The sequence below is a fragment of the Gracilinanus agilis genome, chromosome 4, assembly GCF_016433145.1.
Source record: "Gracilinanus agilis isolate LMUSP501 chromosome 4, AgileGrace, whole genome shotgun sequence".
Lineage (NCBI taxonomy): Eukaryota > Metazoa > Chordata > Mammalia > Didelphimorphia > Didelphidae > Gracilinanus > Gracilinanus agilis.
In genome coordinates this window covers 33,384,302-33,396,515 of record NC_058133.1, presented here as the reverse complement: position 1 = coordinate 33,396,515, position 12,214 = coordinate 33,384,302, and the positions used below count along the sequence as shown (strand labels likewise).

Here is a 12,214-nt window from a genome sequence, read left to right as displayed (position 1 = left end):
GCTGGAGCAGTCCGTGGCCCAGGTTCGAGTTCGGATTCGGGTAGTCCACAGATGCTGAAGTCCTTCAAAGGTGGATATGACCGGGGGAGGGGGGAGGGAGGGCTGGGAACCCCCCAGTCCCGAGCACGTGCGGGCCTGTCCCCGGAGGCCCCACCCCCAGTCGCACGTGGATGGATGCCCCCCAATCTCCCTGGGGTTCCCATCCTCCTGCCGGGCTTGGGGTGGGGCGAATCCCGGTCCTGGGGAAGGAGCGGGGGCAGTCCAGCGTTGGGGGGGTTAGGCTGGGCTTCCTGGTCCCGGTAGCTCCCCGCCCTCCTCCCGCCTTCCCGCTCGTGCCACCTGCTCTGCCCTGCCCCGGGCCCGCCCCTCGCTCCTCCTCAGGCTCCACCCCCATTCCATGCCCTCAAAGGCACCTCGGCGGAGGGACCCTGTCCTGACAGAGAATCTCAGCTACTGCTGCCGACGACCTAGACCTGTCCGCTTGGAGCCCTCGGACCACCGGAAGCTCACTCCCGGCGGGCCGCTCCTCCGTCCCATGGCCGCCCCGGTGGCCCGCCTCTGCCACATCTCCTTGCACGTGCCCCGCGGGCAGCCCCTGGCCCGGGACCTGCAGCGCTGCTTCGGCTTCCGGCCGCTGGCCATGCGGGAGGCGGGCGGCTGGCTGCAGCTGGCCCTGCACTGCGGGGAGGCCGTGTTCCTGGTGAATGAGCGCGCCCGGGGCCCGGGGTCTGGCTCTGAGGGGCTCCTCTACGACGTGGACCCCACGCACCCCGTGCCCACCGCCTCCAACGTGTGCTTCGAGGTGGCCGACGTGCGGAGCGCCGTCGGGGCGATGCAGGCCCTCGGCTGCCCAGTGGCTGTGGCGCCCAGGGCTGTGGCCGACACCCAGGGCACCGTCACCTATGCGGTGGTGCGCTCCCCGGCCGGCAACCTGAGCCACACGCTGCTGGAGCGGGGCACCTATGGGGGTCCCTTCCTGCCAGGCTTCCGGGCCTGTGGCCCCCCAGAGGCCCCCGACCCCCGCAGCCTCGAAGGCTGCTTCAGCCATGTGGATCATGTGGCTCTGGCCTGCCCGCAGGGCAGCTCCCAGACCTGGCTGCGCTGGTACCAGGAGTGCCTGGGCTTCCGCTGTTTCTCCCTGGGCTCTGACGACCAGCCTCCGGAGCGGGGCTTGCAGATCCGGGCCGGCAGAGCAGGGGGTCTGCAGCTGACTGCCCTGCAGGCACCCCCAGGCAGCAAAGCCCCCATGCTGGTGCTGGGCGAGTCCCTGCCGGGCCTGGGGGAGACCCAGGACCAGATCGAGCTGTTCCTGGCCCAGCACAGGTGCCCAGGGCTGCAGCATGTGGCACTACACACAGCGGACATCGCCACAGCCACCCGTCTGGTGGCTGAGGCCGGTGGCCGCCTGGTGGCCCCTCCTGCCTCCTACTACCAACGGAGGGACAAAGTGGCCCAGATCCTGGCCGCTGGTGGAGAGCCGGAGAGGCTGGCCGAACTGGGCATCCTGCTGGACCGGGACCAGAAGCAAGGCCCGGGCACCAATTTCCTGCTGCAGGTCTTCACCAAGCCTCTCTTCTCGGAGGAGACCTTCTTCTTAGAGCTCATCCAGAGACAGGGTTCCTCCACCGGCTTTGGCCAAGGCAACATCCAGGCTCTGTGGGAGGCCCTGGAGGAGTACCTGACCTCCAGCCAGGGGGCTGGGAAGCCCCGCTGAGGAAGAGCCACCTCCTTCCAGTTAGGTCTTGGTGCCCCACCTGTCCTGCAGCCACCTTGGAACCCTCTAGGGCAGGCCCAGCTTCCTCCCTGAGCTCCTGGCATCCCAGGGAGAACATCCCGGCTTGCCCTCTCCTCACTCCCAACATCTGGGTTCCTCCTGCCTTCCACTGCCCCTTCCTGGCAAAGGGGTCTGTTTTCTTCTCTGGAGTTAAGGCTCCCTGAGAGAACCCCTACCTTGGCCTCTCTGCCCTGGCAGGATTGAGTCCCTGAATTGCCTGCTCTAACGGGGAGCAGGACTACCCCTTGGCTAGGTGTGGTAGCAATGACAATGGCAAATGCTGGTGCCTTGGAAGCTGCTCCGAAGCTATGGGGATGACCAGAAGTGGGGGAAGCTTCAAAGGGGGCCTCTCCTCAGCCCCCTACCCTACCCATCCTCTAATAAAGACCTCCCAAAGGGCACTGCATGGTTGGCTTTCACTTCTCCCCAGGGTTGGGAGGGTCCCCTCTGGTGTGATGGGGGGATGGGGGTGTCCAGCAGCTGCTCTGCTCTCCCTAGGTATTCCAAGGCCATTTTCAGGCTCATTGAGTTGCCCCAGCTGGGGCTTGAGCTGGTAGCTTTGGTGCAGGGTTTGCCATGTTCCAAATGAGGAAAGTGAGGCCAAAGAGGTTAAATGACTTGTCCAGGGTCACAGCTACTAAGTGACCAAGGCCAGATTTGAATTTGAGATGGTGAGCTCTATGCACTTCAGCACCTCAAGGCCACAGAACTAATTAGCTTCTTTGTGTTCTTGGACAGAAAGTTGGTCCATAAGTCCCGGGCTGATTGAAACAGGGGAAAAAATCCAATTGGCAGAGGATGCTGGGGAGGCTCCACATCACGCACTGGTCTGAGGGGCAGCTATGGACTCAGATTGCGAGCCAGGCCTAGAGAGGGAGGTCCTGAGCTCAAATCTAGCTCAGACACGACCTAGCCGTGTGACCCTGGGCCAGTCCCTTACTCCCAATTACCTAGCCCTTACCACTCTTCTGTCTTGGAACCAAGAGACAGTATTGATTCAAAGCCATAGGTGAAGGTTTAAAAAAAGCTGGAATGAGATGCTAAGACTAGTGAATGGGCGAGGCTAGGTGCTGCTCAGACCAGGTATGGGGGCCAGCCCTTCCCTGGACTCTCATCCTCCCCCAAACAAGAAGCATCATGGCCCGGTGGCACGGGATGGGCTTGGAAACCAGGAAGTTCCTTTCCAAGTCCTTCCTGAGTCATGTTCTTTTGGGTTATAAATAACAAGTAACTCTACTCCGGAGAGCCTCAGTTTCCCCATTAGTCATCCTCTATGACCTGGCTCACAGGGTTATTTATTTATTTAAACTCTTACCTTCCTTCTTAGAATCAATACTGTGTATTGGCTCCAAGGCAGAAGAGTAGTAAGGGCCAGGCAATGGAGGTTAAGTGACTTGCCCAAGGTCACACAGCTGGGAAGTGTCTGAGGTCAGATTTGAATCTAGAACTTCCCACCCACCCCCACCCCACCCCCATCTCTAGGCCTGGCTCTCAATCCACTGAGCCACCCAGCTACCCCTTCACAAGGTTATTTTGAAGAAAGTACTTGGCAAAACTTGTAGCACTAGGGAAATGTGGATTACTCTCCACATTTCCCTAAGAACATTCGGGCTGGCTAATGCTCGTAAGAGCTGGAGTTCCTGGGAGAGACCCTTCCTCCCACCCTCATTCCCCTAGTAAATGGCCAAGAAGTGAGCAGACAACCGCAAGTGGAGGGAGACATAACAGACACCCAATTGGACCAATAAAACTAAACTGGTTTTGCGTGACTAGTATCCAATAAGACAGAACTAGAAAAGAACTATGGAATGGGAAAATATTTGCATCAAACAAAAGTCAGCTTCCTGGGGCAGCTAGTGGTTTGAGAGACCGAAGGTCCTAGGTTCAAATCTGACCTCAGACACTTCCTGGCTGTGTTACCCCAGGCAAGTCACCTCATCCTGACTGCCCAGCCTTTACCTGAACTTCTGCCTTGGAACCAGTACTTAGTATAGATTCTAAGACGAAAGGTAAGGGTTAAAAAAATTCTATTTCCCCAGACTCCTCTTATGAAACAGATATGACTATATTAATCGATGCGAAAAAAGCCATTGACAAGCTACAGCACTCACTCCTATTAAAAATACCAGAAAGCATAAATATAAATGGAGTTTTTCTTAAAATGATACAAAACATCTACCTCGAGCCATCAGCAAGTATTATTTGTAACAGGTAAGCTAGAAGCCTTCCCATCAACTTGAGGAGTGAAACAAAGATATTTAATTTTAATATTTGATATTAGAAATGGGGAAAGAGGTAATAAAATGCTGGTAATGTGATGTATCTGTGGAAAATCCTAGAAATTCAACTAAAAAGTTAATTAAAACTATCAATAATTTTAGCAAAGTAGCTAGATATAAAATAAACCCATATAAACCATTAGCATTTTTATATATTACTAACAAAAGTCTTGCAAGAAAAAGAGATACTCTACTTAAAATAATCACAGATAGAATAAAATACTCGAGAGTATATCTGCCAAAACAAACCCAGGAACTACACAAACAAGATTATAAAACATTTTACACAAATAAAGTCAGACTTAAGTAACTGGAGAAATATTAACTGTTCATGGGTAGGCAGAGCCAATATAATTAAAATGACAATTCTACCTAATCTACTTATTCAATGCCACCCCAATTATATTACCAAAAATTATTTTATTGAGCAAGAAAGAAGTAACAAAATTAACTTAGAAGAAAAAAAGCTTAAGAATATCAAAGGAATTAATAGGGAAAAAATGTAAAGAAAAGAGATCTAGCAATACCGGATTTTAAACTGTATTACAAAGCAATAAGTATCAAAACTCTGGTATTGGCTAAAAAATAGAAAGGAAGATCCATGGAACTTAACAAAGAGTAGTAAAAGATTATAGTGACCTTGAAATTGGCAAGAGTATTGACCCAAGTTGTGAGGATAAGAACTTAACTATTTAGTAAAACTTGCTGGGAAGTAGTTTAGCAGAAAGTAGGTCTGACCAATTTACTTACAACTTTCACTAAGATAGGATCAAAATGGACACATGACCTAGACAGAAAGGGAGATATCAACAGGGAACATATTACCTATCAGATTTATAGATTGGAGAGGAACTTATGAATAAACAGAAAATAAAGAACATTGAGAGATGTAAAATGGATAATTATGATTACATTAAATTAAAAAGGGGTTGTACAAATAAAACTAATGTAGCAAGATTGGAAGGAAAACAGAAAATTGGGGAAAATTTTTTGTGCACAGTTTTTTTTTTTTTAAACCCTTAACTTCTGTGTTTTGGTTCCTTGGTGGAAGAGTGGTAAGGGTGGGCAATGGGGGTCAAGTGACTTGCCCAGGGTCACACAGCTGAGAAGTGTCTGAGGTCGGATTTGAACCTAGGACTTCCCATCTCTAGGCCTGACTCTCAATCCACTGAGCTACCCAGCTGCCCCTTGTGCACAGTTTCTTGGAAAGAAGTCTTATTTAAAACACATAGAGAGGGAGCAGCTGGGTAGCTCAGTGGATTGGACTCTCAATCCACTGAGCTACCCAGCTGCCCCCCAATAGACAGTATTAAAGAAGGAAGGTAAGGGTTTTAGAAAAAATATATATATTTTAAAAATACATAGAGAATGTGGTCAAATGTGTAAGAATAAGAGCCACCCTCAATTGATAAATGGGTAAAAGATATGAAGGAATCAATGCTATATATAGGCATATGAAAAAATACTCTAAATCACTATTGATTCGAGAAATGCAAATCAGAACAATTCAGAGATATCATCTCACACCTATCAGATTGGCTAAAATGATAAAAGGACAAAATGGCAAATATTGGAGGGGATGTGGAAAAATGGGGACGTGAATACATTGTTGGTGGAGCTATGAATGGAACCAACCATTTTGGATAGCAATTTGGAATTAGCTGTGATCAATACCACTGTTGCATCTGCTTCCCAAGATGATCAGAATATTTACAGAAGCTCTCTTTGTGGTGGCAAAGAACTAGATGGTGAGGGGATGCCCATCAACTGGAGAATGGCTAAACAAGTTGTGATTGTGATGTAACACTACTGCGCCTCAAGAAACGACAAACAGGTTAATTTCAAATTTCAAAAAAACTTGGGAAGACCTGCATAAAATAATGAAGAATGAAAGGGGTGGAAGTGAGAAAGCATCATATACAGTTACAGAAACCGTATTTGAATAATAACTTGTGTAAGTCCTCCTCCAGGAAAAGAGCCAATAGAAGCATGAAAGACCTAATTTACGTACATGGTTGGCTGATGCCATATGTGGTGTGGGGAAGGGAAGGAAACAATGAGATACTTGGGAATTAATTTTTTTACAGTATAGACATTTCAAAAGTAAACAAAAAAAGCCTATTCTCCCAATACTTAGAGAATTTAAAAAAGAAAATATGGAAATGGTAAGAGTGGAAGGGAGAGAAAATAGATTTCTGTTAATTAAACAAAATAGAACTTTTAAAAATAAAAGATCTCAGAGCAGCTAGGTGGCTCAGGTGATTGAGAGCCAGGCCTAGAGATGGGAGGTCCTGGGTTCAAATTTGACCAGGTACTTCCTGCCTGTGTGACCCTGGGCAAGTCACTTAACCCTATTAGTCTCAGTTTCCTCATCTGTAAAATGGACTGAAAAAGGAAATGGCAAACCACTTCAGTGTTTTTGCCAAGAACATCCCAAATGGAGTCATGAAGAGTCAGATGCATCTGAACAATAATAAGTATTTATGTAGTGCTTTCAGGTTTACAAATAACTTTAGCTATATATAATATTATTTGATCCTCACAATACTCCAGGAGGTAAGCTATTGTTATCCTAATTTTATATATGGGAAAATCAAAGATGAGAAAGTGTAAGTGACTACCTAAGACCTAAACTAGCAAGTCTCTAAAGGAGGATTTGAACTCAGGTCTTCCTGGCTCTTGATTCAACACTGGATCTACTAACACTCAATGGCAGTTTTTATAAAAAAAAGTCTTGGGATTCTAGAAGGCTGCAAAAAACAAGAATGACAACAAAACCCCCCTTTACTTTCTGTCTTAGAATCAATACTGGGTATTGGTTCCAAGGTAGAAGAGTAGTGATGGTTAGGCAACTGATTAAGTGACTTATCTAGGGTCACATAGCTAGGAAGTATCAGAGGCCAAATTTGAACCCAGGACCTCCCATCTCCAGGCCTGGCTCTCTATCTACTGAGTCACTTGGCTGCCCCAATGGCTGCAAAGTTAATATGAATCAGTAATGTGCTATGATAGTGATTGGCACACAGTAGACCCTTATTAAATGCTTTTTAATTCATTTGTTCATTCATTCTCTACACACTTTCCATTTATCCATAGAGTTGCCTTAGAAACAGACTGACAGATGAGCATTTCCTTTCCTTTGGCCCCCTCTTTAAAAAGTTCGCCCATCACTGGTTTAAGGCCATCCAGGTGGTAGGTAACATAGGGAGGTGGTATGAAATCAGATAGAAACTTATACCATACATACATAGGATCCATGCAGGCTGTATACTGACCTAGAAAACTACGTATTAATATCATATATCTTCTATTGCACTTTTATTCATTTTGTTAAATATTTCTCTATATTTTAAATAAATTACATTTTAATCTGGTTCTGTCACCCTGGCAGGGCATTTGCTACTTCTGACATAAAGCATTTGCTAATCCATGTCCATGTCCTATCACCCTAGTAGATTGGAAACCTGCTCAGGGCAGGGGTTACTTCATTTTTGCCTTTGATTCACAGCAACCTGGCGCAATGCTTTGCACATAATAGGAACTTAACAAATGTTTATTGAATTGAATTTAAAGCCTTTCCACCCGACAATTCTGTGAAATAGGCAGTATAAATAGAATTATTTCCATTTTATAGATGTGGAAACTAAGGTTCAAGAAAAATGAATTGTCCAGGGTCAAATATTTGTAAGAAATGGAGCTGGGAATCTGGATTTCAGGTCCAGAATTCTCCACTAAAGTATATCAACTATACAGAAGGCAACTAAATTGGCACCATTCGTCCAGAGTCATATGGTTTGTAAGAAATGGTTCTGGAAATCTGGATTCTAAGTCCAGTACTCTCTTCATTAAATTATATTGATGATACAAAAAATATTCTAAAATGCAGTAAAGGAAAATAATAAATGTGGGGGGGGAATGTGGCAAAATTGGGACACTAATGCATTGCTGGTGGAGTTGTGAATTGCTCCAACCAGCCTTCTGGAAGGCAATTTGGAATTATGCCTAAAGGGCTTAAAAGAATGCATGCTCTTCAACCCAGCAATACCACTACTGGGTTTGTATCCTAAAGAGATAAAAAAAAATAGGAAAGATTTTGTTTCTACAAAAATATTTATAGCTGCACTTTTTGTGGTGGCAAAATATTGGAACAGGAGGGGATGTCCTTCGATTGGGGAATGGTGGAACAAATTGTGGTATATGATGGTGATGAAATACTATTGTGCTCTAAGAAATGATGAATTGATGGATATCTGTAAGAACTGAAAAGACCTCCATGAACTGATGCAGAGTGAAATAAGCAGAACCAGGAGAACATTATACACAGAGACTGTAATATTGTGGGATGATCAAATGTGATTGACTGCTACTAAAAGCAATGTATGATCCAGGTCAACACTGAAGGACTTATGATAAAGAGTGCTCTCCACATCTTGAAAAAGAACTGTGGGAGTAGAAATATGGAAGAAAACATGATTTATCATTTGTTTATATTAGTATATGATTGGGGGTTTTGGATTTTTAAAGATCTCTCTATTACAAAAATGAATAATATGGAAATAGGATTTGATTGATAATATATGTATAACCCAGTGAAATTGCTTGTCAGCTCCAGGAAGGGGAAGGGATGAGGTGAGGGAGAAAACATGAATCATGTAACCATAGAAGAAATTTTAAAATAAAGGGCAGCTGGGTGGCTCGGTGGCTTGAGAGCCAGGTCTAGAGACTGGAGGTCCTGGGTTCAAATTTGACCTCAGACATTTCCTAGCTGTGTGATCCTGGACAAGTCACTTGACCCCCATTGCCTACCCTTACACTCTTCTGCCTTGGAGCCAATACACAGTATTGACTCTAAGATGGAAAGTAAGGTCAACATCTAAAGAAATTAACTCTGACTATTCACTGGAAGGTCAAAATACTGAAACTGAAGCTGAAATATGTTGGCCACATGAGAAGACAGGACTCACTGGGAAAGATGCTGAGGTTGGGAAAGATTGAAGGCAGAAGGGGAAGGGAAAGGGGAAGGCAGAGGATGAGAGAGATGGAGAGTATCATGGAAACAATGAACATGAACTTGGACAGGCTTCAAGAGACAGTGAAGGATAGAAGGTCCTGATGTTCTTGGGGATCACAAAAACTGAACAGAAACAACAACAAAGACTGATTCGATAGGCTGTCCATCCTGTTACATATCATGGTCTGAGCATTATGTATTTTTCATCCACTTTTTCTTTTCAGTGTGGATGGTAAGGCAGGTTTTTTCCTCACTCTTCTGACTTTTACTAAGCTTAGAGCTACTTGAAGGTGGGTAGGTGATACTGTGGATTAAATACCTATTGGGGGTCAGGAAAGCCTAAATTCAAATCCGGCCCCAGACACTTACTAGCTGTGTGACCCTAGTTAAGCCCTGTCACTTCTGACTGCCTCAGTTTCCTCATCTGTAAAGTGGAGCTAATAATAGCACCTATCTCCTTGGGTTGTTGTGAAGATTAAATGACATAAATTTATAAAGTGCTTCCCACAGTGCCTGGCACATAATAAATGCTATGTAAATGTTAGCTATCACTGCTATTTTCATTCCCTAAGGAAGCTATGTAGCACTCTCAGACTCAAAGCAACCGGAACAGCCTTAGCTGCCTGAGAGCATCTGGAGCACTTTGCCATCAGGAGGAGCCCCTTCTTGACTTCGGATTTTGTTCAAGATGATTTTTCTCTTCCCAGAGTTCAATTGTTTGTTTAATGTGTTACAAGAGACATTTAGTGGAACCCCCACCCCTACCACCACCACCACCAAGCCCGTGTCGTTATCTGGTCCATGGGATGCTTTTCCCTTCATTTTCCTTCTTCTCATTCATAAGGCTGGTTGGTGTCCAGTTGCTGGGCCAGATCTACTAATCCCTCCATTGAAGAGGCCATTCTGTATAATAAGTCCATCCGCTGCTTTAATGAGGACTTTGATTTTATCCTTCTCGAGCTCGTCACTGTGCAAGAGGAAGGAGGCATGAAGGCAGGTAGGTGCAGGGGCTGAGGCCACCTTCCTGGGCGGTGCGAGTAAGTACTTCACTGGAGAATGAGATCCGTTCAGAGACAGCCAATGTATTCACTGATTTTGCTTGACTACATTGATACAATATTTTTCATACAGTAGATACTATATGACATTATGTATTCTGCTTGCCTATTCCTATACTACATTTCATAGAACGTATGCCGATATTATATTATATTATATTATACATAATATAGATGACATATACACTGTACCGTAGTAGATATTTTGTTTGACCGTCACCTATACAAAGTTTTGCAGAGGATTTGTTGTTTCAGTCATTTTTCAGTTGTGTCCGACTCTCTGTAACCTCATTTGGAGTTTTCTTGCCATCTTAGATGCCAGAGTGGTTCGTCATTTCCTTCTCTAGCTTATTCTACAGATAAGGAAACTGAGGCAAACAAAGTTAAGTGATCTGCTGTGGGTCACACAGCTAGCAAATGTCCGAGGCCAGATTTGAACTCACAAAGATCAGTCTTTCTGACTTCAGATCCAGCACTCTATCCACTGTGCCACCTAGCAACCCCACATGGGACTTACCCATATTATATTATATATTTTTGCTTGACCATACCTGCCCTCTACAAGTGAGAACTTTTATGTGGTGGGGAGTTGGTGAATAGTAATAATGGTGAGGGGGAAAAAAAGCATTAATAAAATATTTAAAAATATAAAGAAAATAAAGTGAACTAGAAAAGGACTAATTCTTTTTAGTTACCAGTTTAAAAATTAACATAACAGTATAATATGTAACAATAATGTACATATTGTTATAAATAATTATGATTATAATAAATATATTTACCATAAAATAATAACAAATCATTTTATATTATAATTATAATAAATATAATTACATGTAATCATAATAAACCATTATATATTATATTAATTATTATAATAATCACAATAAATTATAACAAACATAATCACATGTAATTATAATAAATTATCATATATTATATTGTCATAATAAGTTATAAAATATGTATTGATAATAATCATATAATAACCATATTATTATAATACTAGGATTACATATACTATAATATTATTATTACATTATTATTTAATTAATATTATATTATTTAATCCTATTACTATAACATAGTTATAATTTAATAAACATTATATATCATATCATAAATATAATTCTAATATATTATTTATCATCACAGTTATTATAATAAATTATAATTATGTTGTTATATTATATATTATAATTATAATAAGTATATTTATTCAAGGGAAATACATTTTTACATTAGCTATGTCCACAACAAACTAAGTAAAATATAAAACTATAAAGAAAAGAACAGAAGTTCAGAAGATGATATGGATAGATAAATAGGGGAGTTTTATTACTCCTGTTTTATGCTTAAAAACTATACATGACAGAATTTCTGTTTCATAAATGGTTCCATTTTCCTGTTTTTTTCTGTATATCGAAATATTCATGTTTGTTGCTTTTTAAGTCGACAATATAAAAACGTATGGGAAAAACACTGAAGTGAGTCCCTCATTCCCCAGGGCAGCCTTACATCTCTGGCAAAGACTAAGCTTTCTACAGGCCATTTGTCATGATACTGGTGGCTACTGGTGTGTATCTCCCTGTTTAACAAACTGCTTGATGTCAAGAGAAACATCTGTAGTCATATGCCTTAGGACTTTATGAATAGAATATTTTGAAAGTATCCCTGAGAAACACCTTGTCTAGAGAAAACCTCCAAATTCGTGTGATAGAACCAATAGAGACCTTTGAGTAAAAAATCTATTTAGCAATAATAATGACTACTAGCTTTCATTTATATTGGGTTACAGATGAAATGAATAACTGAGGAAACACAGGTTTGAGCTTCCAAGCATATCAATTTATTAAGCAATGCGTGCCAATAGCATAACAAATTGGGACCAGGTCTCCTCAGCTTGGCACTGGACCTCGAAGTTAGGGGGAGACAAAATATTATGCATTAAAAGAAAATAATAGGATATAACCCAAGATATAAGATCAGATGATCTGATTTCTAATTATAAGAAAAACTAGGGACTTTGCATACTGGGAGGGAGAGAGTAAATAGGTGCAAGAGGGAGGAAGGAAGGAAGGAAGGAAGGAAG

At 43.2% G+C, this 12,214-nt stretch overlaps 2 protein-coding genes across 2 annotated transcripts in view; one reads left to right on the top strand and one right to left on the bottom strand.

Annotated features, from left to right (window-relative positions):
- Positions 1-535: 535 nt before the first annotated feature.
- Positions 536-1,714, top strand: HPDL (4-hydroxyphenylpyruvate dioxygenase like). Its single transcript, XM_044671952.1, has one exon. It carries the CDS (start codon positions 536-538, stop codon positions 1,712-1,714), a length of 1,179 nt encoding a protein of 392 aa, XP_044527887.1.
- A 7,965-nt stretch (positions 1,715-9,679) lies between these two features.
- The window catches only part of MUTYH (mutY DNA glycosylase), a 13,844-nt gene continuing 11,309 nt past the window's right edge, over positions 9,680-12,214 (bottom strand). Inside the window, exon 11 of the mRNA XM_044674825.1 lies at positions 9,680-9,763. Coding sequence (XP_044530760.1) covers positions 9,680-9,763 — 84 coding nt within the window. The remainder of the gene's footprint in view (positions 9,764-12,214) is intronic.